Below are 27607 nucleotides of genomic sequence, written 5' to 3'. Positions count from 1 at the left end.
CCCGTGCCACAGAAATATGGCCCTCAAACTGGCGACCTTTACCTGACAAGGGGTTTACGAATAGCGCTTGGTGTTTGTTTTTTGAGTTCAAAGCCTGAGAAATTTACCTTTCTTTTTTCCTCTTCACTTGCTCACCTCCCAAGCCAGGTGCTGTGTTTTCTTACTGTGTAGCTAAATACATTTGCTAGCTTCTGTTTCTCTACAACAGATACTAAAAAAAAAAAAAGGTGTACAAATTAAATTGCATGCTCTAGAAAAGATGTGGATTTGGTCTGTTTCTTCTGCCTTGTGCTCCTGTTGCCCCCTCGCAGGAGGCAGCTTAAGTGGTTATCCAGACTCCTGGCAGCAGCGCAGTGATCTGTAGGATGTTAGAAGTGTATCATGAAAATAAGGAAAAAAATAAAATTAAAATGGAAGTTGACAGGCCCCTTTCTGGTTTCTGCTCCGTTTTGTGCTGTATTGTAAGCAGGGCTTTAGCAATAATACAGGCAAAGCCTAACAAAGAGACTTGCTTGCTGGCAGAAAGTTGCTTAAAATAACTTACAGAGGATAAAGAGGCTGCCCAGGTCAATAATGCTGTGAAATCCTCAATGTGCAGCAGCTCCAGGAGGTTTTGTAGGCATATGGATTTTTAAAAGCTTTAGACTGCAGATCAGGCAGTAGAGATTGCAGAGTGCTGCTAACCTCGTATCAATGGTGTCGGGACATCTTTATGAAGGGTCAGGGTTTGGCTGTAGAAATAGTGAAATCCTTGTTCCCTTCAGCAGATCCCTGATTTACAGTATGAATGCTAGGAGAAAGAATTGTTTAGTGCTTTGTTGACAAGTATTAAATATAATTAAGAGTCTTTCTTGTGTTTTACTCTTCAGTCAGGTCTATGACTGTCAAAAATGCTGTCAGACACTTACCTGGCTTACTTTCCTTTAAATCAAGGGAAGGAAATTTCCCTTTGTTATGGAAGGCAATATATTCTTTTTCTTTTTCCCTAGTTGTATATGGGATTATTTTTACAGCACTATCTGAAGGTAATCAATATGAAGAAGGCTTATTTTAGCCATTTTTCGTTGAAGGTAGGCAGTCCTGATTACTGGGAGGAACTTTGCTTTCATTTCAGTGGTTCTGCAGGCCAAGCAGCAGCTTTCTTGCCCGTGCTTTAAAATGAAAAATTACAACTCACTGGAGAGTGAATTTGTGTAATTCCTTTGCGTAATTCCAGCTGAAACTTTTAATTTGAGCAATTCCTATGCATTCAGAGCAGACTACCTGATTCTTTTTCTCTTCCTCTCCCTGAGCTCCTGGCTGGGAAGCTGGCTGGGGTTGCAGGCAGGGAGCCCACCCCGTCTGTCATCCTGGGTTGGGGAGCCAGGCGGGCTTGCTGGGGTGCCCCAGCCTTTTCTTCTCCCTGGTGGAAGCAGGGGAGCCGTGCCTGAAGGGCAGCATACCAGACAGAAGACTGCTCCTGCTGCCGTGCTGCCTGTGCAAGCTGCCGTATCTCTGATTTCACTCAACCGCTTTTATAGGAGAAGTTATTAGAGTGATGTTTTATCCCATCTGAAGTAAATTCAGCTCTTATCTTTGTACACATCAAAGGGAATGTGCACGCCGAGCCTTTGTAGCAGAAATTCAGTGAAGTAAGACGGGATCAGAGCGCCGAATCCAACAACTTAATCTTGTAGACCAGTAAGATGAGTGGGTGTTAGACTGGTTGGCACCTGGAAACACAATAAAGTTGTTTGTTGGCTTACGGTTTGGGGATCTGGGATACAAAGTGGTATCTCACCAGGATGAACCTGGTCTCTTCATGCCTTCTGCTCACTGTCTCTGTCCGAGAAGCAGAAAGTAGCAGATACCATTCGTCTGCTTGGCTTCTCCTGACCTTATTTAACTCAGTTTGGGATTTATCAGTTCTGCCAGAGGACAGTGGATCCCCCAGCTCTCTCCTTCCAGCCACCACCTGACCAGGTGGAAATAGTTACCTCAACACATACAGTCGTGATCATTTCCATGGACTCAGTGAAGAAGACAGAATATGCAGTGTGTTCTGCTGGTTTACACCAAGTTCACATTAAACTGCAGTTCAATTTGCATTTTATATCATTAGGCAGTACCATTTTTTGGTGGAAAACCTTCAGTGTTTGTCAGCACCCAAAGTAACATAAAAGAAGATAACTTGCGTTTTTATTTTTTAAAGGTATTTATTTAAAAGGTGATTCTTTTCTGTCATGTTGAGGGCACAGCCTGTATATCTTGTTGAAACAAGACTGAGAGTATAACATTTCATCTAAGCATTTTTAAAGCTTACCTAAGCTTTACTTTCCTTGAGTAAGAGCCTAGTGAGCCCGGGATACGGATGCGTTGCCACCAGCATCCATCTCTGTTCTAGATGATCAAGGGTTTCTCTTAGTTTAGAGCAGTTTATGACATCTTCTGAAATGTGTTGCACATGTTTGTTGGAGGGAGGGAAGTTCCTTCAGGCGGTTGCTATGATAGCACACGATTTTAGAAAGATCAAACAGATTTCAGATCTACCAGTGGCTGTTTTTCACCTGCGGAGAGCTTTGGTGGGACATCACCAGAGTCTGCTGGCTCTGTCTGGCAAGCAGAAGTGCCCGCTGAGGTCCGTGGACCTTGGTGTTCAAAGACTAATTGTCTATTGAGTAACAGGTTCTGCTTGCTCACCGTGCCGCATCCAAGAAGTGCAAATCTCTAAAATCACCGTCTTTAAACTCTGAAGCCTGATTCCTCATCACCTTTGGCAAGCTTCAGGTGCGATGCATAATCTTTACGGGTAATATGTAATTGGCGTTGGATGTAACTTGAATAATGTATTTGTTTTATGTGCAATCCGCCCATTCATTCTAAAGGAATTTAATTGATTGAGATAGCTTATTGCAAATTGCTGCTACTAGTGGCAAAAATATCTTAATTTAAACGATTTCGTGTTAGTTGATTGTGGACTCCTCACATGGGGTTATTTTGTTGAAATCCATGGACTGGAAAGGAATCGATATGGGGCTTTTGAAACTGGTGGAGGTTTGCAGTGCTCCCACTACGATTGATTACAGCTGCTTTTGTAGAGCTCGAAAAAGAACAATCTGTATTAAAAACATCATTCTTTGGTATGAGCTTGAGCAGTTCCAAATAGGTTTCCATGGGGGCTGCCCTGCAATTTGACCACTTCAAGGGATTGCAGTAATCACCAGTGGGCCAGGGCAGTGAGGCAGAGGAAAGGCTATTAGGTGGGAAGTTATTGGCATGCATGCCAGGGAGGTTGCCCTGGCAGCTTTAATCATTCATCCACATTCTCCAGAGGAGGGAGGAAAATATGTGTTCGTTCCTCCGATTGATTAGGAAAAAGGATCGGTAAAGCATAGAAGGAGAAGGGAGGCGTGGATGGAAAAGCCAACGCACATCAAAAGCACTGACCGGGGCAGGTACAGGTAGTTAGGACCTGGATTGCAAAAGTTACCTGCATCTCCCATTAGGGTCAGGCTGGTGATGAGCGATTCGAAGATACCCTAACCTCTTCATTCAGCGCTTTCAAAGGAACACATTTAGCTTCTTGGTCACGGCTGTGCCTTAAATTTAACCTGTCTGCACATGGGCTGATGTGTCCTGAAGAAACTGATTAGCGTTTCGAGCCATGACAACGATTTGCATGGTGTTTTTGATCCTATTTTTGGTGAAACTGATCAGTGCTTTTTGGGAAACGTGCAGAAAATTGCTATGCTAATTGAGATAAATCAATCCGTGATGCACATTGCTGGCTGCTAGCTGCTGATCCTGGTTCGCCCGCACCCTGTCCTTTCATATTTCAGTCTGGAGTAGCACTTTGGAAGCTGATTCAGCTGTAGCCCGTCTAAAATAGTTTCCCTGTTATACTGTGCCTACGTCAAAGGCAGAGTTGAAGAATAAACTGTTCTTTGTACTGATTGATGGCTTGGCATGAAAGCTGCAAGAGCTCTGAATCTTTTAATTTTGGGATTCCCAGAGAAACTTTGGCGTTAAACTTCCGCTTTTACGTGGGAAGCTAGAATTGCTTCATACTCTACCCTGACTGTTAAGCAGTCTTGAGGCTTTCAAGGTAAAGGAGACAAATAAACTGCAATCTTCAGTTCTGGGTTTCATGGAGAGAATGGCCTGCTGGGGTAGAGTCAGGGAATGCCCAAATCATATAAAACCAGGGGCTTCATGTAAACAGCACAGCAGCACTGTTTGTTTGTAGTTTTGCTTGTGTGTTTATACCAGATTTGCCTCATGCTCCATCATTCCTAAGTAATGGTTGGAGTAAATCTAGGTGGTAATTGGATTAGGAGGGTTTCTTGGTCCTAACCTGTAGCCTTTGCGGAGGGGGGCTGACCACACAGCTCCTGTTCCCCTCTGGGGCCTTGAACAGCGGGAGGTTTTGAGTGCTGTAGAAAGAAAATAAAATGCTGCTGTTTCAGAATTTTTAGTATATCTGTAATCCAGGTAATTTTCACTTGCTGGATTGTGAGTTAAGGCTGTGGGGCAGCTGAGAAGACTGCCCTGGTGAGGAGCTGCTCTTGACTGGGGTATAGCAATGGCAGAGGCCTAGAGAGGCAGAGCTTTGTTGTTTCAGGAGATTCTGCCTAACCAAATGAAGATACAGGTATCTTCTTCAGGGTGGGTAACGAAGGCATCTCCTGTAGGGGCAGACCCACCTCTGGTCTTGCGCAGTGGTCCTTTAACACATCTTCACGTGGGCTAAAGCCTTGTTAGATAGCCTAGGAGGGCTGTTGGATAATTGGAGTTCTCTCTGTTATTCATCTCCTAAATGCCTGTTGCAACTGGAGTGCAAATGGAGCAAGTTCTTTGTGCCGTTCTTTGTCCCAAATCGGTACTCATGGTAAAAATGAAAGCTCTATCCCTACCTGCTGCAGTGCTTGCTTGCCTCCCTACTGCATCTTTGCACAGCGACCTCCATCCCACCCCAGGCAGCACAGCTCCTGGACGAGGAATTGGGTTAACAGAGAAGGAGTTTGATCTCTGTGCATCTAGTGGATAAATGATGCACAGCTGGAAGTCAGATGCTGTGAGAAGTGGAAAGATAGAAGCTTTTTCCATCGGAATTTACCTCAGAACATTGGAGGAGGACATTTATCTTTCTCCTCAAGGCAGGACAAGCCTCAGCTCTGAAACTGTAAGCAGGCCAAAGACTCGCTATAGAGATCTGTGAGCCTTTCTAATGGGAAGAAAACCAATTCCAATTAAGCTTGAACAAGTTCTCCTGTTATCATGTTAAGTTCTGTTGTCACATAATGTACCATACGGCGTGCAATGGCACATTTGGGAATATTTCTGAAGGCGCAGATGATTGTTAGAAAACAGACACACAAGTTTCTGTGACTTTGTTAGGGTGTGAACCACAATCTATCGACTGCAATGTTGCTTTGGTACGTGGCCATCAGCAAAGGCTGGGTGAGGTGGTGGTGGCTTGTTGGTGTCTCCTCACCCTGGGGTGCTCTTTGCCTTCACGTATTGCCCTGTGAACACCATGGCTGTGGTGTTGTCTTCTTCAGCACGAGCTACGCGGCTGCCGAAATGCCTGACGCCAGTGAAAGTTGTTTTTATTAATTCCGTCTCTGTCAAATACCGCCTCTGTTTTGGTAATTAGCCTGGCGTAACAGACTGTGTACATCTTAAAAGCACACATATTTTGACTCTTGGCTCCGACGTCAGGCGATCTCTGTACATCAGCTCCTTGGGTAGACGCCCGCTGCTGAGCGCTTGCGGTAGCGAGGCGCTTTTCACTACCCGTGTTTATCTGGGGCTCGACGCTTTTCCTCAGCCACCACGAACGGTCAAACGCTGTCTTCATCCTTCAGGGGAGGTTGGAAGCCCGGAGCTATGGTTATGTGCAGCATCAGGAAGTTTTCCTTCACGAGGCCCAAGCAGCGTGAATAATCTTCCTGGCGTGTGGTGCTGGCGCCACACCAGGCCGCTGATGGTGCTGGGACACTCATACAAAGCTGATGTGCTTCTTCACCCTTACCTGAGGAAGGGCAGTGAATGTCCTCTAAAAAATCCCTTTTGGGAATCAGCTGTAGCGGAACAAGTCGCTGAAATTCAGCTGTGTCATTTCCTTGGCCAAAAAAGCCGGTGGGGGAGGCAGGGGCCCGAGCATGGCGGTACAGGCAGTTCCCGGAGTGAGGCTGGTTTTCACATGGCCTCTGTGGACGAAAAGGACTGGCACTGAAAGTCAGCGGCCCTGGGGAGCGCTTACGGGGTTTTGTGCAGGGCCGAGGTAGAGCTGGGAGACGGCTACTCTGTCAGAAATGATTCAGGGGAAATGAGCAAAGCAGATGGTCGTGTCCCTATGAAACGCTGGCTCTGGAACTAGCAAAATTCAGCCTGATGCTTGTTGTTATGGAAAGAAGGCTTCTGCTATGATTGCAATTGCCCTAATTGTTGTGTAGGGTGGCTTTCCTGCCAACAATACCCACCCCACTAACACCACCCTTGTGCAGGCAGCATGCTGTCTCCAAGGAAGAAAATGGAGACCCCTTAGAATGTTGTGCATAAATTACATTGCTAATTATTAGCTTTTTTTTCTTTTTTTTTTTAAATCCCATAGCAGTCCACCATTGTAACCCTTACCACCACTCTTTCTGCCTAAGGTCCCATTACAGTTGGTTTTTGCTGAGAGGAATTTTGCCTGTGAGTGCTTGTAAGTGGCCACCACAACCTAGAAAGGAAATAGTAGGGGCTACCTTGGAAGTAGTACTTCTTTCTTTCCCCTTTCTTCTGTGCCCAGCTGTAGGACATGCCATTGAATGGGAAGAAAGGCATTCATAATAAGACATTTGGTGGAAAATATTTCTGGAGAGTCCAATCTTGTAATGTACAATCCTCCCTCAAAATCATGTGTTGGTAGCAGGGTGCAGGCAGGCCACACAGGGGTGCCCAGGCTGAAGGAGGGGGGTGAGCACTGTCAGAGCCATCAGCAGCTCGTCCCTGGGAAAAGGAACATGATGGAAATGGCAGGAGAAGCTCTGGGTAGCACGTTTCTCTGGGAAAAAGCAGAGTTTCTTGTTTCAAACAGAATCATGAAAAGGTTTGTGTTGGAAGGGACTTAAAAGCCCACCCAGTCCCAGCCCCCTGCCATGGGCAGGGACACCTCCCACCAGCCCAGGTTGCCCAAAGCCCCATCCAGCCTGGCCTTGAGCACCTCCAGGGATGGGGCATCCACAGCTTCTCTGGGTAATGACTTTTATTCCAGGACCAAGCTAACAAACTCTTTAGGGGATGGTCTCACCAGCGTTCCTCGTGTAATGAGGGAAGACAAACAGCAAGCAGCATTAGCAAGATGCCTGCTGGCTTTGGGATCAGCAGTGCCGTGGCTGAGGTCTGTTAGGACCAGCTCCTGTGAGGGCACAGATCATAGTCCTTTTGCAGGAAGTCTACAAGGAATTACATTTTCTCCTCCTTTTCTCCACTTCTCTTTGAGAGTCTCTTCAGTGGCCCCTCAGGCTTTAGATGAATATATTCACGTATTTAGCTTTCCAGAAAGGTAGTATATATGGACAATAACTCACTTTGATGAACTCGGAATCACCAGCTGAACATACTTTAATACCTGCGCTAATTGAACAGCACAATCTGTTAATAGGAGAGGAAAATGTGTTTTCCTTTCTCTTCCTTACATACGAGATTTGTGACTAATCAACAGCTGTAATGCTTGCAAATTTTTAGAGCCTTCTGGCTGAGAGATTGGTGATATAACATCACTTTTAAAATATTAGTCTGGTTCTGTGCATACTAAACGGGTTACATCTCAGATTTCCATCTGGGGGAAAAGGGAGGCAATGTACCATTAATAACCTTGCTGCAAACCTCAAATTCTCTGTCCCATAGATAGACCAAAAAAGGGAGAGAGAGAAATTTGAGTGCATCTGTAAGTAATAAAATGTTTCCTTCCATATGTCAGTTACTCACTGCTCTTTCAAACAGCCACGACATGCGTGGTAGACATGACTTCCTCCTCTTTCTTCTCCACTGCTCCTCACACCAGCTTTCTTGGCTTCATCCTTATGGCATAAATGTCTTTAATGTCCTACTCCTAAATCATCCCCTCGTAATGGGAGGACTGACTGTAACAAAAGGGAATGGCTAGTACAGGGCAATCTTTATTATATTTTTTTTAAGTACATAAATAAATGTGAGCCATCCATTTCCAGCCCTGCTGCTGTCTGGGGATTGTTTTTAATTTTTGCCATCACAATTTTGATTAATGATTTATGCCTTTCATAAGGAGATGAGTCAGAGGGGTTTTTTGCTTCCTCTCATTTTGTGCCAGAATGAGAGGTGTGTTATTTTGTGGTTGTTGTTTTTTATTTTTAGGATGTCCTGGATGATCCTGAATCTATTAACCTGAAAATCATTACAAATTTAAGCTTAAATAAAGACTTTGAGATTTCAAATTCAACATAAAACTGGTATGGGGTATCTTCTATCTTGTACTCGATGGGTGGCTAATCTGCACTACATCCATGAGATTTAGCTTTATGCCAGTACAGGCAATAACCAGGCAGGAATCAGTGAACGTTGGCATGTAGTATGTGAAGTATTCAGGTCACAGGATTTTGCAGCATTATATTCTTGGAATAAAAAAGTAAGTGGGATAACAATGATGGACGAGAATGCAATCTCTGTCAAGAGGTAATGAGCAGTTTTTGTGGCTTCAGGGCCAGATTAAAGGACTGATAACATAGACATCCTTGCCTGGTGCTCCTGCCGTTTTAACAGAACTGAAAATAATATTGTTACATAAAAGTGACACAAGGGCCATCAATTCAGTTGGTAGCCATGGGAAATAGCCCCTTAAATATTTGGCCTTCAGAGTAACTTACAGAAGATTCATGGCGTTAGAATTTGCAAAGTTATTTTTCTCCTAAATGCATTAAAGTGCTAGCACAGACCTTTCCCTGTGCAAGCACGCTGACAATAGGCTCATTTTTCCAACTTATCTTCTCTGGACACCCTGGAATTGGTCCACGGGCCCCCATGGATTCCCAGCTGACAAGCAAGAAAACATTTGTCAAGCAAATATTAAATCAAATTCATTTTACATAGTGTAAAATTGTGAAGCTTAGCTTCAGTGCTTGATACTCACTTAAGCACCGTGAAGTATTCTTTTATTTCTATTAACCGGCTCTCATTTTTCTAAGCTTAATCTCCATGGAATTATTTTTAATGGCTGTGTAAAAATGTTAACTCTGGTTTTTTTTTGTTTTTTTTTTTGTTTTTTCTTATTATTATTATTTCTTAAGACAGTTTCTGTTCTGAGTGGACTGAAGGAGTTGTGTGCTGCTGAGAAACTGGAAAAGAGACATGAGCTGTGGGTGTAGAGGAGATGCTCCTATCCTGACTCCAGCTACATGGGGACAGTGCAGTGCATTTGTCTGTGCCAACACCTGGGCATTTTTAAACCAGGGATTGCTTCTTTGCCCATGTGCTTTGAAAGGGGGCTTGTGTCCTGCCCAGGTTCTACAGGGGAGAATTGTTTGTGCTGGAAATGGGCTGAAATAAGGGGCTTTCTGTCCAGAGAAGCTGCAAAGTGTCTTCCTCAGATGGAGTTTGAGGTCTAATCTGAGTGCGCTTGGGGCTCACTCTAACATTTATTTCTCTTAAATAACATTTATTTATTACTATTTATGTAGTAAGCAGTGTACTAGCTCTGTAAGAGCCTGTGGGGAACAGCTTTCTCATTCTGATGGAGCCGTGCCACCCACAACACTAGATATTCAGTAATTTTTCACATTGTATGTCCTTTGCATCCCCAGAATAAAAGACAATGGGTGCTAAAATTACTGCTGAAAACTACATGGGCTTTTCTTGCATTTCTGTCCCTCTGTTTTCAGCTGACTTAAATCTTCCAAGCATCTCAGCCTAGCTAGAAATGAAAGCTTTTGGCAGCCAAAAAGCCATAATTCATTGAAAGAAACGGAGTGAATGTGATGGTAGGGAGCCTGGCTGACTAGGGCACTCAAAGCTTGGGCTGGGTTGGGTTGGCTGCTCAGCCGTCTTTCAGAAACCGAGTCTTTGGAAGAATTTGTCCGGGGTCTTTTCAGTCTTCGCTGACTCCTGTGAGGCTGGGAAGAGCGACAAAACAGGGCTGTTTGTTTTGGAGGAGGGGCATCTGCTTGTTGTTGTTCGATTTGTTTTTTTTTTTCCTCTTTTTTCTTTTTTATTGTTGTTTGTTCAATTCTGCTAAGTTTGCTACTGATACGGACAGCATTGGGAAATGGCCTGGGGAATAAGTTGATTGTTAGGTTTGTGTTTTTATTCAATAGTAAAAATTCCGGGCATGGAGTTGGGATGCCTCTGTGCTCACTCAGACCTATTTTCATTCATTAGCATTCACAAACCCAGGCGGCTTCGCAGCCATTGCCAATTTCTATTGGCAATTTCCATTGCTACGAAATTTCTACAGGTAGATCATATTATTGTTTTTTCCCAGCTTGGTGTTGGTAATGTTTATTATCCTTGCTGCCTTTTGAATACCTTTGTATTTCTGTGCTCATTGCCAGCCACCTGCCTTTCCTTTTAATAATGTTTTGGCTTTTTTTCCTGCCTGATATTGAGGCTGTTTTTACTGGGATGGTGGCTGAGAGCAAAATGGGGTGAAGTGGCTTGTCCCATTGTCGCAGCCTGATCAACAGCAGGATATTTGTCCTGCACCGGGGACTTGTTTTCCTATACGGAAGCGGTCTCAGCTGAGCTTAATTACAATCCCACCTTTGCACCTACCGAGGCACTTGAAGGCTTCCTTTGGAGACATCTTTTAAAGGAATTAAAGTCACTTGATGGTGACCAGGCATCGTCTTGAATTTCTGCTCTGGACTGCAGCCAGCTCCAGGCAAACCGTGTGAACGAGAAGCGGCAGCTGAGAGCAGGCCTTTTGGAAACCTATCTTAAAAACAGTTGTCATCTGTCCATCCCTACATCCATCACCCCACCCCGTATCCCGCAGGTAAAAGCTGCGGTACCAAGAGCAGGCTTTGACCAAGCACCATTTTATTTTTTTCCTCTTTAGAAGAAAAACAGGGTAATGCTGTTTTAGGTCAGAGCTGTTAGAAGGTACTGCCAGTGCAAAGGTCTGGCACTCTGAAACATGCTATTTTTTTTGACCTGAGGGGAAAAAATTACCTTGGAAACTCAGATTTGGGTTGTCTTATACATGAGTTACCCCTTTCACAGTTTGGTACCTCTTGTAATATTTTGTTGACTAAAATGGCCAATCGATGCTGTGCGGTAAAAAGCAATCACAGTGGGAAACCCGTGGGACTCAGAATGGAGTTTTGGGTGATTACATGAGATGCATGTTGGCGTAATATTGCATTTTGCCTTAAAACTCACAGACTCCCAGGATGGCTGAGGCTGGCAGGGCCCTCTGGAGCCAGCCGGTGCCACCAGTGCCCAAGCAGGGACACCCAGAGCAGGGTGCCCAGCACCACGTCCAGGCGGCTGCTGAAGGGCTCCAAGGAGGAGACCCCACAGCCTCTGGGCAGCCTGTGCCAGGGCTCCGTCACCCGCACAGCACAGAAGGGCTTTCTGGAAAAAACTCCTTTGGAACTGCCATACTTCTCCTATTTTCAACAAGTTGTAGCAAACGTGTTCACAAAAATTATGGTAAAATTACCAGCAGTCATAGGGGCAGGTACCTTCTTGGTAATCAAAACCACGTAGCTGCCATAGGGTAATTTATGCTCTAGGAAATCACAACCTGCTATGGAGGAAGGCAATGTCTAATCTTTCAATGCCTGAATTATCAACCTAAAATGATTATTGACACCTTGTTCTCTTGGTGGTTCATTACAGCAGAATCTGTCTTTTGTGGGGAAATAACTTGTAGGCTTGTGGTGGAAGTCACAAGAAGCCAATTTTATAGCCTGTTGAAGCTAAAGCTATATTTTAGGAGAGATGCCTCAATTTAGAAATTAAGGTAGCTTGCCTAACCAGAATTTGGTAAATGTGCTATCGATCCGTTTGGAAATGTCACAATCCTTTATCAACAGTGTTGTCTTTTAAATATTTGTATTTTGTAGACCCAGTTGTTCATTCTAACTTGTGAAGAGTTTAGTGAGGTTTGGCTCGATGTACATCAGAGGGGTTTTCTGCTACATGCGCTTATTGCTTCCCATTTGAGATCAAATGACTGACTTCAGATGACAGCCCTTAGATTTGTACACTTGAGGTCCCGACAGAGGGTTTCAGTCCTGGGATTCGCTTCTTTCTTTTTACAGAAGTGCTTCAGAGTGCATTGCAAATCCTGTTTATTCATTCATGCATTTAATGAGATGAAGTGTGATCTGAAGGAGACTTGCTTCCCACAGCTTGGGTAGTTTCTTAGTTTTCATTGTGTAGCCTTGGATATTTTTTTATGCTATGATTTTTACAAATTTCTTTAACATCTTCAACAAATGTGTTGCATAAACTGAAAATATAAACTGTTTGGTATACCAACATCAACCTTGGAAATAGGAAAGAAAATTAAGAGCCTGCTATGCTAGAGAGCTTCTATCTTTCTAACCATTCACTTTTATCTGTTTTCCAGAGAGCAGATCTGACCTCTGATAAGGATTTATACCTGGACAACAGCTCTGTTGAAGAAGCATCAGGCGTCTATCCAATTGATGATGATGATTATTCTTCTGGGTCAGGTTCAGGTAAGATAACATGTCACAATTTGAATTTTAAGAAGTGTAAGAAATAATACAGTTATTTAAGGAAAAGCTGTGCAGTTTTCCTGTATGATCTGGATATCCTTTCAGTATCATGATCAGTGCTCTATTTACAGAGCACTGAGCACCCCTGAGGCCTGGGTTTTAAATATTAACTTTCTGCTCTTACTCCTTAGTTGCATCATTTCACTCCTCCCCCCCTTCATGTTATTTTCTCTCTACTCTCCCTCCTTGGTTCTGTGTAGATCTCTCTGGAGTTTAGAAGTAAGGATTAGAGAAAGCTTACTTCTCCCTTGGCATAATGCTAATTTAGCAGTCTGTGTGAAAACATAGCAGCAGCGATCTTGTTTTCTCTTACATGCTCTCAGGTTCACGTAAACATAGTGTCCATTTATTTGTTGTTGTTCTTTTAAATTTAGAAATCTGGAGACTGCCAAACACATGGCAGTTTTCTCTGAGTTAATTACATCCATATAGTGGATAAAGAAATTCATAAACATAACACACTGAGTTCTCAGACTTAAACACTCATTAGAGGCATGTAGCTAGCTTGTCATTCTTCAAAAAACTGTCAGTGAAACCTCATTAATCATTTCTCTTAGAAAGCCTCTTCATGAAACGTCTTCTAGACTGGCTGGGAGACTCCAGCTTTTAAAAGCTAGGTGTAGGGTTGTATGGTAGATCTGGAAGAGACATTTCTTTGTTGCTGTTAGCATTTGCTGTGCTGTTGTGGAAGTCCCGTGTATTTTCCAAGTTTGTTGCTTGTTTGTTTGGTGTTGCACTTTTTGTAATCTGTCTCTTGATGTTTATATGTACTTGTGAATCTTAAAAGGTCGAGCCCTTCTTTTGTAACACCTTGTCTTTGCTACTGTTGTAAGCCTCAGCTGAGATTTTTCACAGGGATTTTTGTTTTTCCTTTCTTTTGGAGGTTTGAAGATACTGTAAAATGAAGTCTATAAAGGTCTGATTTTTGCTGTCAGACAAATTCAGGCTCATTGGCCACTGTCACCTGAGTGATACCCAGCATTTTAAAGCCCTCCACAAGGTGAACTTTACGTTCCAGTGTGATCAGAGGCTTAATCAGACCTCCTTGCTGCAGACTTATTTGAGGGAGAATTTCAGATTTCATTTGGGGGGTAGGAGGAAAGAGAATTTACGACTCAGTGATTTCATACAGTCTAAGTACAATTCTGAGCTTTGAGAAAATTGCCATCCCAGTCTGTCATGTCTTTGGGTGCTGGTGACTTGGTAAGCCTCAGAAAAGGAGATAGGTTGAGCATGAACAGAGTTATGGAGAAGGGTCTATTTCTCTTTGTTTTCATCTGTCTGTGACATTTTAGCTGTTTCTTATATGGAAGATTCAAAATGCATCCCTTCTTTTGAAGTGTAAGGACTTCAAAAGAACTGGCTTCAGACTTCCTAAACCCATCGAAGTAGAAGAAGTGGATCCTGAAGGACAGGAAGTACCTCTAGACATCACCAACAGTAATGCCTTTACTTTCTCTTCTTTCCTGTGCTCAGCCTTGAGCTATGGATGGAAGATGGAGTGCGTAACGCACCAAGAAAATTGAGAGCTCTGGGACCTCATGCGACCTCTGGCAATCTCTCTTTCTTTCCTGTAAGAAAGTCGAAGAAGTCTCATTATAAGCTGAGACTATATGGATACCCCTCCAGAAAGCATGTGTGACAGTACCAAAATCTAATCCTTTTGAACAAAGGAAGGGGTCTAAGTTCAAATACTCTTCTGAGCAATGTTCAATCCTTAAGAAAAAAAAAAATCTCAAAAGGGAAGGAAATAGTCATCCCCTTTCCCCTGCTTAGCCTCACAGCCTACACCTGTGAGACTGAGGCTAGATGTATTTACTGCTCTCTCCATTTTGTGAGGTAGAAAGTGTCCTGGGGTTGTACCGATGATGAATTTTCCTCATGCTATGTTGACTGTGGCTTCCTCTACTTGATACTCAGTGATGTAGTGTTCCTAGCTGCAAGAGACTTCCTACGCAAGACTGGTTTTCTTGCTATATAATTCCACGCCAAGCAAACAGATCCAAGATGACAATGTGCTGACTCCTTTCCTTGGTATGAAAATTGCTAGCTGCCACCAGGCCTATGGAGATAGACAGAAATTGTCAGCACCACTGTTAATGCCCTTGCAGGTTTGCAAGTGGCATTAACATGGGCAAATGTCACTGTCAGTATGACACATTTCAAGCTAAAATTTGGCTGAGGGCTTTTTCTGAGGAGATCAAAAAAGGTGATGGTGGCTGGTGGCCTGCTTTTTTTTTTTTTCCCACTTTTCCTTCATAGCCTCTTTATTCTTCATGTATATTCGGTTCCATTTATCTAACTGTTCAGTCTGAGTCCTTCAGTGAACAGTTTTTGAAGGAGCTATGCCTGCTTCCCTATGGTCCTGTATCAACAGCAGAGTCTGTAGTGAATCAAACAGTGTGTTGTTTCCTTCTTGCAGTCTCATTATATGGGGAGATGCCTCTTCCATCATCACTTGTTTTAGTGTGGGTGTTCATATATGGCATAATAATAAAATCGTAGAATCATACAGTATCCCAAGTTGGAAGGGACCCCCATGGATCATCAAGTCCAGCTCCTGGCTCCACACAGGACAACCCCAAAATCAGACCCTGTGTCTGAGAGCGTTGTCCAAATGCTTCTTGATCTCCATCAGGCTCAGTGCCGTGCCCACTGCCCTGGGGAGCCTGTCCCAGTGCCCGACCACCCTCTGGGTGCAGACCCTTTCCCTAACCCCCAGCCTGACCCTCCCCTGTCCCAGCTCCATGCCGTTCCCTCGGGTCCTGTTGCTGTACCCAGAGAGCAGAGCTCAGCGCCTGCCCCTCCGCTCCCCTCATGAGGGAGCTGCAGGCCGCCATGAGGCCTCCCCTCAGCCTGCTCTGCTCTGGGCTGAACAAACCAAGGGACCTCAGCCACTCCTCATACACCTTGCCCTCTAGACCCTTCACCATCTTTGTAATGCTCCTTTGGCCACTCTCTGATAGTTTTCTTGCCTATACACAACCTGAAATGTTATTAACTACTGTTATTTTTAGCTATGGCATGAAAGATCTTAACTGAGCCCTGGTCTTGCCTGGCAGTAGCTGCTAAGCACCATGACTACCCTTATGTCCAGGAGAAGCACCATCTCTACTAGATTTATCAGCAAGCTCTTTGGAAAAGCATCTGATTCTTGAGTCTTCTCTTAAGAAGTCCCTGGTCTGTGCAATACATATCAGAATCTGGTTCAGATTTTTGCTTCCCCTTCTCCCACCCTAATAATTCCCAGTCAATAGCAGCCTGAGTTGAGAAAGTTTTGGTTATCTCAGGATGAGCTGGGTCTATACTGACATCATGACTGGGGACTGTTCTTGGAGGCAAGTTGTGGTGCGGCTGGAGCTCCTCCAAGACACAGAACAGGAGTCCTTCTCCATGGCTGGACAGCAGTTTTGGAGCCTGATGGCAGGGTGCTGGGAGGTCTACAGTGATCTATCCCGTTTGAAAGCATGTTTTTATTGTGCTGGACAGAATCTTATACTTCTGTGTAGCTATCTAGGACTCTTTTTATGCTTTTTTCAAGTCTTGGATTTTTTTTTCTCCTCATGTGAGAATTAAGAGTCATCCCTGGTGACACACAGCGTCATCCGTGGTTGTCTATTGCTGCATTGATTAAGGGTTGGGCTGGAAGCTTCTCATGTGAATGGGAGTGAGATAAGTCTGCTAAAAAAGTGCCAGTCAGGTATGTGTCACAGTGATGATAGAGATGGAAGGTGTGAAATAGATGCCGGGTCTGTGTGTGCCCACCTTATGCCAGGCTTGGAGATGTGCAACAGCAAACAGCCGTGATGCCAAAAGATAGTGTGAAATGCTTGGATTTGGTAGGAAGAGTTAATCACTGGCTACTTAGCAAGTAAGAGTGCTAACTACCATCGGCTTTTTGTAGTATACAATAACTTAGGCTGGCACAATCTCGTTTTGCTGACAAGTTTTCTCAAGCAGCAAGAGGGTTAAGGAGCATTTGTGTTCCTGATATCCAAGGGACAGCTAATAGTAGGCACATCACTGAGGGCTGTTTTAGGTATTTCCAATACTACAGCACAATCTAGAGCTGCTTTGTCCACTGTGAAGACAGTTGGGAATCCTTAAGAAGCTGCAGCGGATAAAAGGTGGTAGAGAGCTCTCAACTCTTTACTGGAATTGAGAGAGATGGATATGGGTTTCATTACTGCAGGGTTCTTGTGGTGCTGTCATTAAGGGGCTGTATCCACTTGTAGAGGAGTGACTACAATTAACTCAAGGCAGTTAATGCCCAGCACTATCTCCAAGCTGGCTAGTTCCAGAAACCTTCTAAAGAGATAGTGATTTTCAAGAGGAAAAAGTGAACTCTTACACTCTGACCATTTCCCAGTATTCCTCTTAACAGCCTGGTATGAAGCTATGTTCATGACAATCTGTACAATTTTTCTTTTCTACTTGGATTTGGAGAGGGGGACTGATCTGTTTTATTGTCATTGCTTTTTTTACTCTTAGAGAGCACGATACTGTATAAAATTCTACTCCTATGTTGTGGAGAGCATGAGGGAGGTTTTCTGTTTGTGTTCGGTTTTGATCTCCCAGTCCTATTTACAGGTAATTCTGACAGTGGTATGGTCTGCTTGGGAAAGGAAATGCCTTCCTCTTGTTTAGACCTACTCCATGCCAAGCATAGACCTGTCTAGATAAAACTAATTAGAAAGCAGGAGCTACGGGGATGTGTCTGAGCCAGTACCCGAGTCAGGCCTAGAGGACGGCAGCCTCAGTGTTTTGGTGATTGTCAGGACTTCCCCGAGGCCATACAGAGGAGGAGTTGGGTCCCTATGGTGCAGGTCAAGCGACCAGTCCAGAGGTTAGATTAGTCACCCAGTTGTTGAGAGACCTGCGATCTGTATCCTCCGTAATCAGAGAGTTTCAGACCTGTAGCTCTCATCATTTTATCTGGCAGACAGAGCTGTTGCCTGAAGCAAAGGTGGCATTTAAGAATTCGGAGGAGCAGTTCTGATTAACTGGGATTTATCATTTCATAGAGGAGGAAAAAAAAAAAAAAGGAAAGAAAAAGTTCTGTACTCTGAAAGTCTGTTTTATCAGATCTCTAATCTGATCATAAATTTTAATTTCCTTGACTGTGAGAGTCTTGTATAATTTGGAGGAACTTGGAAGGTAAAGCAGGCTGAACTATCCACTGGGCTCTTATTTCTCAAAGAAAACTCTTGAGGCAACGACAGAAAAATGTTCCTGTTGGATGCCTTTCTTCACCTTTGTTTTGCAGCAGGATGGTGGTTTTTGATCTTTGAGTAGCATTTCAGGAAAGCACCTGATTCTTGTTGTGAGGTCTTTATTCTGAAGGTTGCATTGTAATTTTGGTGTTTCTGAATAGTTTTCCGGTGATTCTGTGATGGCAGCTTTCATATACTACTTTTTTAATTATTTCACATTTGCTTTTCTACTGTACAAGAGTTGTCTGGGTTACTGTCTTGTTAGCACCCTTTCTTTCAAAGTTTGAATGTACATAATTCAAACTTCTGCTTTTGTGCTTGGATTTTTAGCCTGTTCTCTAGAAAAATAAGATAAAAGTCAGTTTGGAACAAGTGAGTCATACTGTTCTGTTGAAAGTGGATATATTTTTATTTGTTGGATATTACTCTTAAAAACATTTGCTGGACATATTACCCAACAGTTATTTGGGTAACCGGCGTCTGTAATGAGCAGAACACATATTGAGATTCCTAAGGAGAGGTCCAAGAATAGTTCTATTCTTTTCCCTTTTCAGCCCTAGCAATAATTTAGGCTATTGTCTGTGTCTTCTCCCTTCCAGGATCACTGAAGGATATTTATTAGTCCTGTCCATTATCTTATTCTAAAGGAGCCTTCATACTCCAGCAGGGCTTTGAATGTTGAGGAAATGAAATGTAAGGTCATCTTTAGGCAATTTTTTGTCCTCTTAGCCTTTATGTCAAAAGAAAAAGGCTTTTGCATTATGTGGAGTTGAGAAATATGTGAATTCCTAGTGACTGAGATATGAACTAGTAACAGTATTTTCATAGACAGGAGCTACTTGGTTTTTATAGTTAAGGGTTTAACAGGTTTGCTATAGAGGAGGGCTTTTTTTGTTGTCAAAGCAGTGTGTCATGGGGAAAAACTGCCCAGTTCACGTAGTTTAAGTCAAATCAGAATCGAAGAAGTGTATCAACAGATTTATGACACATAATTAATTGGCAATCATTGAACTATACCTTCAGGATCAACATCAGTAACACAATGGATAACCACAATATCAGCCACTTGCAAAACGGTAACAGGCAACGACAAATTTCCAAGCCCATGCTACAACTGACCCCAACACCTCCCACATGCACTCAGACTTGGGTGCACACTCACAAGACCCCCTTGTCTGGCCATGCAGGGCCACCCCTGATGTGCCTCAGGGTGCTGGTCCCCATGGGAGACCTGGAGGTGCCACGGGGCCATCTCAGACAGGGTCTCACCAGCTCTGATGGCTGCTGCCTCCACTGCAGGGTTCCTTCCACTTGTACAAGTATTCATGCATTTTTCATCCTTCCTTTCAGGCTGGTTTGTTCTGTTTCAAAAGCAACCTTATAATTTCCTGGTTACTGCTTAATCCAGCTGATGCTCCCTTTCCTCTTCCATGGGATCAGCTGGGGCAAACATCCCCGTGATGGTTTAGGGTGCACTGGTTGCACTCACATTTTTATTTTTACAGGCATTGTTTTCTAGGTCATTCAATGAGGGTTGGCTGTATGAGCACACCTACCCTCAAAGGTGTAATAAAAACGTAATAGGACTGGAAGAATTTCACAAGTCAATGAAATGTCACCTCTTTTGTCTCCAGGTGCTGAAGAAGATGAGGATAGCACAGTGATAACAACGTCCAGAACAGTTCCAAAGTTACCAACAACAAGTGATGCATCTAGAGCTGAGACCACCACAGTGAAAACGCAGACCAAGATGCCTGCACAAACAAAGGTGCGTGGGTAAAGACAGCACCATTTAAAATTGTTCTGCTATACCCCATGGATGCCTTGATGTTTGATTTATATCTATTGAAAAGAGAGAGAAAAAAACACAAACTTTATTTATTTAGGTTGGATAATAGGAGAAATTTCTTTACTGAAAGGGTTGTACCATGTTGGAACAGGTTGCCCAGGGAAGCTGTTGAGTCTCCATCGCTGTAGGTCTTCAAGACCTGGGTAGATAGATGTAGAATTTGTCAGTATTAGGTTAAAGGTTGGACTAGATGATCTTAGAGGACTTTTCCAACCTGAACGATTCTGTAATTCTATGATTTAATGTTACTGCAACCTTTTAGAGGAATACAGAGCTGCTCAATTTCATTTCTGCTAGGAAGTCTGTGTAATAACAGCTGGATTTCTCATGAAAGAAGAGAGAGATTAAAAAAACAACGATGATACAGAAAACACATTTTTTCATGATAACTTTGAATCTGAACTCTGTCTGTTTTACAACTTTCAAAGAGTTATTCCAAAATTCACCACGAAACTTCCCTTCTCAAAAGAAAACTTTGTGTGGCTTGACCGTGATTTGAATACTCTCCATGTTCCATTTAGTATTTCAGTGCTTTCTTCTATCACCAGTGCCTAAAGGGGGCTGCAGGAAAGCTGGGGAGTGTAATGCTAGGGCAGAGGGGGAATAAGCTTTAAACTAAAAGAGGGGAGGTTTAGATTAGATGTTAGGAGGAAATTCTTCACTGTGAGGGTGGTGAGGCCCTGGCACAGGCTGCCCAGAGAAGCTGTGGATGCCCCATCCCTGGAGGTGCTCAAGGCCAGGCTGGATGGGGCTTTGGGCAGCCTGGGCTGGTTGGAGGTGTCCCTGCCAGTGGCAGGGGGCTGAAATTAAATGGTCTTTAAGGTCCCTTCCAACCCGAACCATTCTGTGATTTCATTCAGAGGCCAAAATTCCTATAAACACAGACAATGTTTAACAGCTGTTTGCTAAATATACTTTTGGAGGTTATAAAATTCTGGATAATGTTTTTCATTCCAACATCATGACAATGATTAGATCCACTTTCAGTGTCTAGAACAGCTCTCTGTGGTCAGAAAGCAACCCATGTGCTGTGACTGTCAGTGCTGTGGAGCACAAGTGGGGCCACCGAAGTTTTGTGGCTGCCTGTGGCCAGCAGCGGCTGTGCAGACTTGCAGCGTTCCTGTCTGTAAGGGCTGCTCTGTTTTTGTTTCTGTGCTACAGTCACCTGAAGAAATCGATAAAGAGGAAAGGCCTGAGGTGGATACCAAGAAAAAGAGTGATGAGCCAGGGGATGACACTGACGTGTTCACCGAAAAGCATTCAGAAAACCTATTCCAGAGAACAGAAGTTCTGGCAGGTAAGATGTAGTTTGTTACGGTCCACCTCACCAAAAACAACAGAAAATAAAGGGCATCCATATCAAATAACACAAACTAAACACGTGTTTTCTTGGTAGATTCTTGAACACATTCACAGGGGGTAACCGGTGGTTGATTTGATGAGAATGAGTTGGGCATTAGTCAATAGCAAAGGCTGTTGCTAATTGATTTGACACCCACAAGTTGAATGTTGCCTGCTTGGTATCTGGAGTTTTCACAGCTTGGGAAAGGAGTTGCAATTTGGATTGATGCTTATGGTGCAGAAATATGTTTCTCACCAATGCTCTTAGGAGCACAGTGCCGTGTGGTACAGATGGACACTACCTGGGAGGAGCTCACTGCAGGGATGGATGGTTGGAAAAGTGGTCGGGTGGAGGGGAATGGATGAGCACCATCCTCAGGATACGGAGGGACCATTTCCATGCATAGCCCAGGAAGGCACAGGCTTGCCACCGGTGTTTTCCAGTGGCGTTTCTACATGTGATATTTTTTGGGGCATAAGACCTGTGTTTCCAATTACATTTTCCCCCATGCCCCAGAAGGGGATATTGAAAGGGAGTGTTAAGTCACACAGCTTTGTACCTCACTTCCTTCTAAGCACTGAAATGTGAAACAGCAGTAACATCCACGTCAGTGGAAGCATGTGGGTTGCTCTTGAAGTCTAGCTGGAGTTGTTGCTTTCTACTCTCTAGCAAGTACATGATGAATGTAATGCCTCTATTCCTACAGCTCCATGAAATGTAGTCTCCTATTATTCATCAATAGGACGTTCATTTCAGTCAAGAGCCACCAAGTGAACACACGGAGAACAGGAATAACACATTTTTTAGCTAGTGTAACAAAATAGTTCTTTTAAGGTTGCAAATGCCAACTGTTGGAAAATCAGTTTGAAAGGAACTTGCATTTTATTATTATAAATGAAGACAACTTCATGCTCCGGCAATACCGGTAGCTTTGCTAGTTGAGCTTTTGATAATTTATTTAGAAATATGGGTTGTTGGATCACTCGCTTGCAGGTGGAATGCCCTTTTAAATTATTTCCTTCATTAAAATAAACAGGCTTTCTCAGAACGTATTTCAGGCTGCTAATAATCGAGACAGTTTCAGAATGGGAGCCCTTTTCTGCTATTTGAAAATAATGGCAAATTCATTGCGTGAGATGAAAAAGAAAGATGGTGCTAAACCTGTTCTTCCGGCACATTGTGAATCTCTTTTTCTTTGATTACAGCTGTTATTGCTGGCGGAGTTATCGGTTTTCTTTTCGCAATCTTCCTTATCCTGCTGCTGGTATATCGCATGAGAAAGAAGGATGAAGGCAGTTACGACCTTGGTGAACGTAAACCATCCAGTGCTGCCTATCAAAAGGCACCTACTAAGGAGTTTTATGCATAAAATTCCTATTAGTGTCTCTATTTATGAGATCACTGAACTTTTTTAAATAAAGCTTTTGCATAGAATAATGAAGATCTTTTTTTTTTTTTTTCATTAAAGAGCCATTATGGCACCTTTATGATAAAATCCCATTGTATTTAAAACTTTTCATGTATTCCTTTAAAAAATGTAAAATTAAAACTTAACATTTGCAGTGTTCTGTGAATAACAGTGGCAAAGCATTATTTTATAAAAACCATTGATGTTCACTGAATCATTTTTAAAACTTTATGCATAAATATAAAATAATGAAAATGATTGTTTTATCCTATGGTTCAATGAAAGTTGTTTAATTTTTGTCAGCATGTCTCAGATTGATCTTACAAGTTAGTTTTTATTTCATTAATTTATCTGTTTCCAAAAAAAAATGCCTTTTTGTAGTTGTCATGGTGCAATTTGTCTTCAGATAATTCAGATAACAGTAACTTTTAGTGTAAATGTAATTTTTCAGCTATGTAAACTTTAACCTCCACTTTGTATAAATTTCAGTGTCAGAATATCAATTTTACACTTTGCATTGTTTCTCAGCGTACCTGTAGCTTCAGTGAGATTTGTAACAGCAAATTAATGTGTAAAATTGGATTATTACTACAAACTGTATAGTCGTATTCTTACTAAACAAATCTCCTGTGAGGAAGATTTGAGGTAAGCTACTGACAAACCTAAGCAAACCCAAAGACTCTAACAGTATTTTGAGAAGTTGCTGCAGATTTCTATGGCCACTGTATTTGTTAATTATTTGCAATTTGAAGGTACAAGTAGGGGTTTAAATTTTTGTTCTTTAAAAATGCATTTAAGTTGTAAACGTCTTTTAAAGCCTTTGAAGTGCCTATGATTATATGTAACTCGTCGCAGACTGGTGTTAATGAGTATATAACAGTAAAAGAAAATGTTGGTATTTTATAAGCACAGACAATTCTAATGGTAACTTTTGTAGTCTTACATGGATAGACATAATTGTAATTCGGGAACATAAACACTACTGAATAAATCATGTGGCCTAATACTGAAAATTCCATTGTGATAGACTTTTGTACGTTACTCGTTTTATGTCTGGTTGGTTATGTTTTAATGTCACAAAGTACATCCAGTAGATCTTCAAAAAAAGACCAAAAAAAAAGGCAACAACAACAACAAAAGGCTGTTGATAAGGCTGATCCTTGGACCAGATTTACTGCTGAAATGGCAGAGAAAGCCTGGAATGTTTTAAGTGTTTCATCTGGTGCATGAGTTGTAAGTCTTTCAACCTTTGCGTTATATTTAATGGCAGTATTGACACAGACCTGTTCTTCCTGCAAATGTTGTTTTCAGTACTGTAAAATCCACAGGAGTACCCAGTTTCATTTATTATGTATATCAGCTTTTGATTTGTTGTTCAGGTTTGTTTTTTACCCTGGCCTTTTGGAGAAATTTGTTTCATTCTGCTCGGACTCCAGCAGAAGAGTTGAGACAAGTGGAATATCTTCATAAGAGAAGAAAGAAATATTCCAAGTAGAAGAGAAAAGGCTCTGTTGCTTAGACCACAGATAGGTGTTGGATAGAGGGACAAGTGGAGAAGACGATAGTCTGCCTCCCTATATTATGCTTTGTAACAGACAAATGGCTTCGTCTTCTGCTCTGTTAGCCTCTGCTCTTTTGATTTTGAAATTTCCAAAATAGGCGTTCAGGATGTTGAGCTGAACTGCTTCTCAGAACTGACAATGTATTGTAAATAAGATCTGGTAGCTCGTCAGATAAGAGTTGCGTCACTTGTATTTGTCGCTGTCCCAAGTTCAGTGGTCATTTAGGAACAAACGAATGCTATCCTGTGCTAAAATATTTAATATATTGCTTTTTAAATTACTTATACTTACTGGCAAGTTTTTCAAAGCCATACAAGTTCAACAAGTAAAAACAGGGTAAGAATTTAACAGGTATATCTTATTGTGCAATATTTAGTGAAATTCAATTAGTAAAATAACTGCTTGAAATAACTGTGCCAAGAAAAGAAAATTTCTGGCAAATGCTGTGCCACTGCTGTAAAATAAAGCATTTGTTAAAGTGCCAAAATAAAGTCTACCATGCCTAAACTAATACTTTATTTGTACAGTCTGACATCCAGTTTTTTGAAGCCCACTTTGCTTAAGGTAGTAGAGCTGAATTTTCTTCAGGGGTCTCTCTTTAAGGAATCTCACTGTAAGTGTAGCCGTGCATGTAAAACACCAGACAAATTGTCTCCTCCTCCATAAGCAAACTGATATTAAGAAGCTGTTTTATTTTTATTCGTCCATTTTCTATCCCGCCTCTATACCTAATGCCGAGGATACTTTATCCGATGTAGACATCTGTTGCAATTACGCAGGCTGTCAAACACCACGCTTGTGTGGCTCCTCCTGCTAACAAGCAGAGGCAATGTTAGGGTTTCAGCTCTGTTTCACCTCCTGTCACGTTATAATCTCAGCCATAACCATCGGTTCGGTTTCCATCGGTCTGAGCCTGGCTGCTGCAGCTCTCCGCCTTCCAGCACCGCTATTCAGAGGGGATGGGCAGCTGAATGCGCCTCTCTTACACCGAGACTTCCTAGCATTAGCTGGTCTCCAGTTTTGCTTCCCTTTTGTTCTCCCCTTCCTGGATGTGTTTCTAGCAATACTCTGGCTCTGCGTAGATGTTGCTGGGCAGCTGCGAGCCCCGGTGCCAAGCCGCGGGTGCTGCACGGCCTGCGGGCTCGGGGGTGGCTTTTCCTAAAGCCCCCTGGCTCCTCTCCTCTGGAGCTGCTGTGGCAGCTCGGAAAGTCCTCAGCCACCTGATGCAGCACCTCCTTGGGATCAACAGGCTTTAATATTGATCAAAATGCCATTTTGCTTTGATTTATTCTAGGCTCTTCGTGGTTACCTCCTTTAAGATTCTTTGCTAATGAGGCCCAGTGCAAGTAGCCTAAAGCTTAGAAGGAGTTGCTTTACATTAGAAGGAGTCTCTTGCTTCTGTTTTATTTGTGGAAATACAAATTCAGAAGTTGGCATCCTGGTTCCTCTGCTTTCTGACTTTAAAAGTGAATTGTAGCTCGTGTTCACAGGCTACATTTCACTCTTTTCCTTTTTTTTTTTTTCTTTGAGTGTTACAATTCATCAAAACTTCGGAAATTAAAACCAAAATCGTCCTCTTGTCAATAACTGATCTGCATATGAAGAGAATTGCATATTGCATATCCATAGCTTTGGCTACATGCTGCTTATTTTCCCTCGGAGCTGTGTATCGAAATGTTCACGGAGTGTGGTCTTAAATGACAGATACTATTTTTAAGCTACTTAACAATACAGGAAATTTGTGTTAGGGAAGAATTATCCAGATTTTCAAAGATTAAAACCATAGGTTTTGATTAATTTTAATAGAGATTATGACAGAATGCTTAGTGTTGTTTGTTCAAGTGAGCGAATGAGACGTGAAAAGGAATCTGATGGGGGACAGATCTCTAAGAAAACTGGTATTTTGACAGATGGAAATAATATAGCCATTGTTTTTAAACTTATCAGCTGTTTCTTACTTAGTGCGTCCTTAATCAGAGTGACATAATATCCTTTAAGGAACTTGCAATATTGTTGTCCGGGTTTAACGAGCTTTAGGGTTAGTTTTGTTACGTTTAAGCTCTTGCCTGTGTATCACACAGCTCTGAGGCTTGGTGCTGTGAACTTTCAGGTCCCTAACTTTCTCCTGGTTCAGGAAGCTCAACTGATGCACAGCTTTTCTGAGAAAGGACAGAGCAAAGCGTCCCTCCTCCTGGCACGTCCTCAGCAGAAGGGCTTCGCTGAGGAGCTGGAACAGGAGCGGGACTGCTGACATGTGCACTTCATTTCCTCCTGCCCCTTCCGATGCTGTGTGGGTGGGACGTGGAGGAGCCGTAACCCAACCCCGCCGGTGGAAAAGAGGCTTTGCAGAGCTTTCTTCCCCTCTCAAAGTCAAGTGAGCTGGTGTGTTTGTGCTTTAAAAGCAAACAAGCGGTAAAACTCAGGCTCAGCGTGGCTGGAAATGGAAACGTGGCCTCCTGGCCTGGCTCCCGTGAAGCGATTTCTCACGTGCATCAGATGTGCAGGACAGCCACTCGCGTGGGTGGAAGCGCTGAAAAAACCCTCTGTGTGCCTGCAGCATCTGAGCTTAGTTTCGGGAGGGGGTGAGGGGCGTGCGTGGAGGAGACAGGGACCTTGTGGAGCCGCAGACGTTAATTTGGGGTGAGTGGTCAGCAGGCAAGAAGGGAAACTGTCCTGACAGCGCGTGCTTTCTGCTGCAAGTTACAAGGCTCTTTGTTTCTTTGAGTTGCTGCCGTCACACTGAATTTGCTCTTTGGAGAGAAGCTGTGGGCAGGAGCGGGGGCAGATGGTGGTGTCGTTGCCTGAGAGACTCCCTGTTTGCATGCAGGGATCCAGGCCTGTGCTACCTGCTGCCGCTCTTGCCAGCCTCGGCTTCTGCTGCCTACTTGCCCCCTGGATTTTCAGAGAAATTACAACATTAAAACACATGGAGGGGCTGCAGGGGTGACCCCTGCACCTCCTGCTGTCCCCAGGAGGTGAGGGTGATGCACGTGGGATGGTCTCATCCTGTTCCCAAGCAAGGTAGAGGATGAGACGGGGCCTTCCACTTGGGACGTGCTGTTGAGCATTGAAGTGACTTTTTGTTTCTTTTTTGTGCTTGGGAGATGTTGCTCTTTCACTATCCCCATCTCTTTTGGAATCAGATGTATTTAGGGTTGAGTTTTTTAATTCATATTGCAGCTTAAAAACTGTGCTGGGGCTGAGACGTGCTCTCTCATGGCTGCAGGTCAGGCCCAAAGAGTTCTTCCAGCACGGCCGTTCAGCCTGGAGCGAGAGGAATTAGGAAGGCTCATGGAAAAAAAAAAAAAAAATCCAGAAAAAAATATTAAAAAAACCTGTAACAGTTTGTTTAAAATAAACAGAGCCTAAGCTCTCCGTAGGAGGTGACTTCATTTATCTTTCTTCTGGGGCATTATGCAATTTTTTCTCATGGAACTTGTGTTGATTTGTTGAACGCAGAGGAAGCTTCTGATTTTTTATTTAT

The 27607-nt window shown here is 43.0% G+C and overlaps 1 protein-coding gene across 1 annotated transcript in view; it reads left to right on the top strand.

Annotated features, from left to right (window-relative positions):
* SDC2 (syndecan 2) overlaps positions 1 to 24636 on the top strand; it is a 64693-nt gene extending 40057 nt beyond the window's left edge. The window contains exons 2-5 of the mRNA XM_027452497.3: positions 12578 to 12689; positions 19597 to 19730; positions 20973 to 21108; positions 22359 to 24636. Of these exons, the coding sequence (XP_027308298.1) occupies positions 12578 to 12689; positions 19597 to 19730; positions 20973 to 21108; positions 22359 to 22522 (546 nt within the window). The 3' untranslated portion in view covers positions 22523 to 24636. The remainder of the gene's footprint in view (positions 1 to 12577; positions 12690 to 19596; positions 19731 to 20972; positions 21109 to 22358) is intronic.
* Positions 24637 to 27607: the final 2971 nt, after the last annotated feature.

The sequence above is a fragment of the Anas platyrhynchos genome, chromosome 2 (genome assembly GCF_047663525.1).
Source record: "Anas platyrhynchos isolate ZD024472 breed Pekin duck chromosome 2, IASCAAS_PekinDuck_T2T, whole genome shotgun sequence".
Lineage (NCBI taxonomy): Eukaryota > Metazoa > Chordata > Aves > Anseriformes > Anatidae > Anas > Anas platyrhynchos.
Note: the sequence above shows the minus strand (reverse complement) of the source record. Positions and strands in the feature narration are given on the sequence as shown.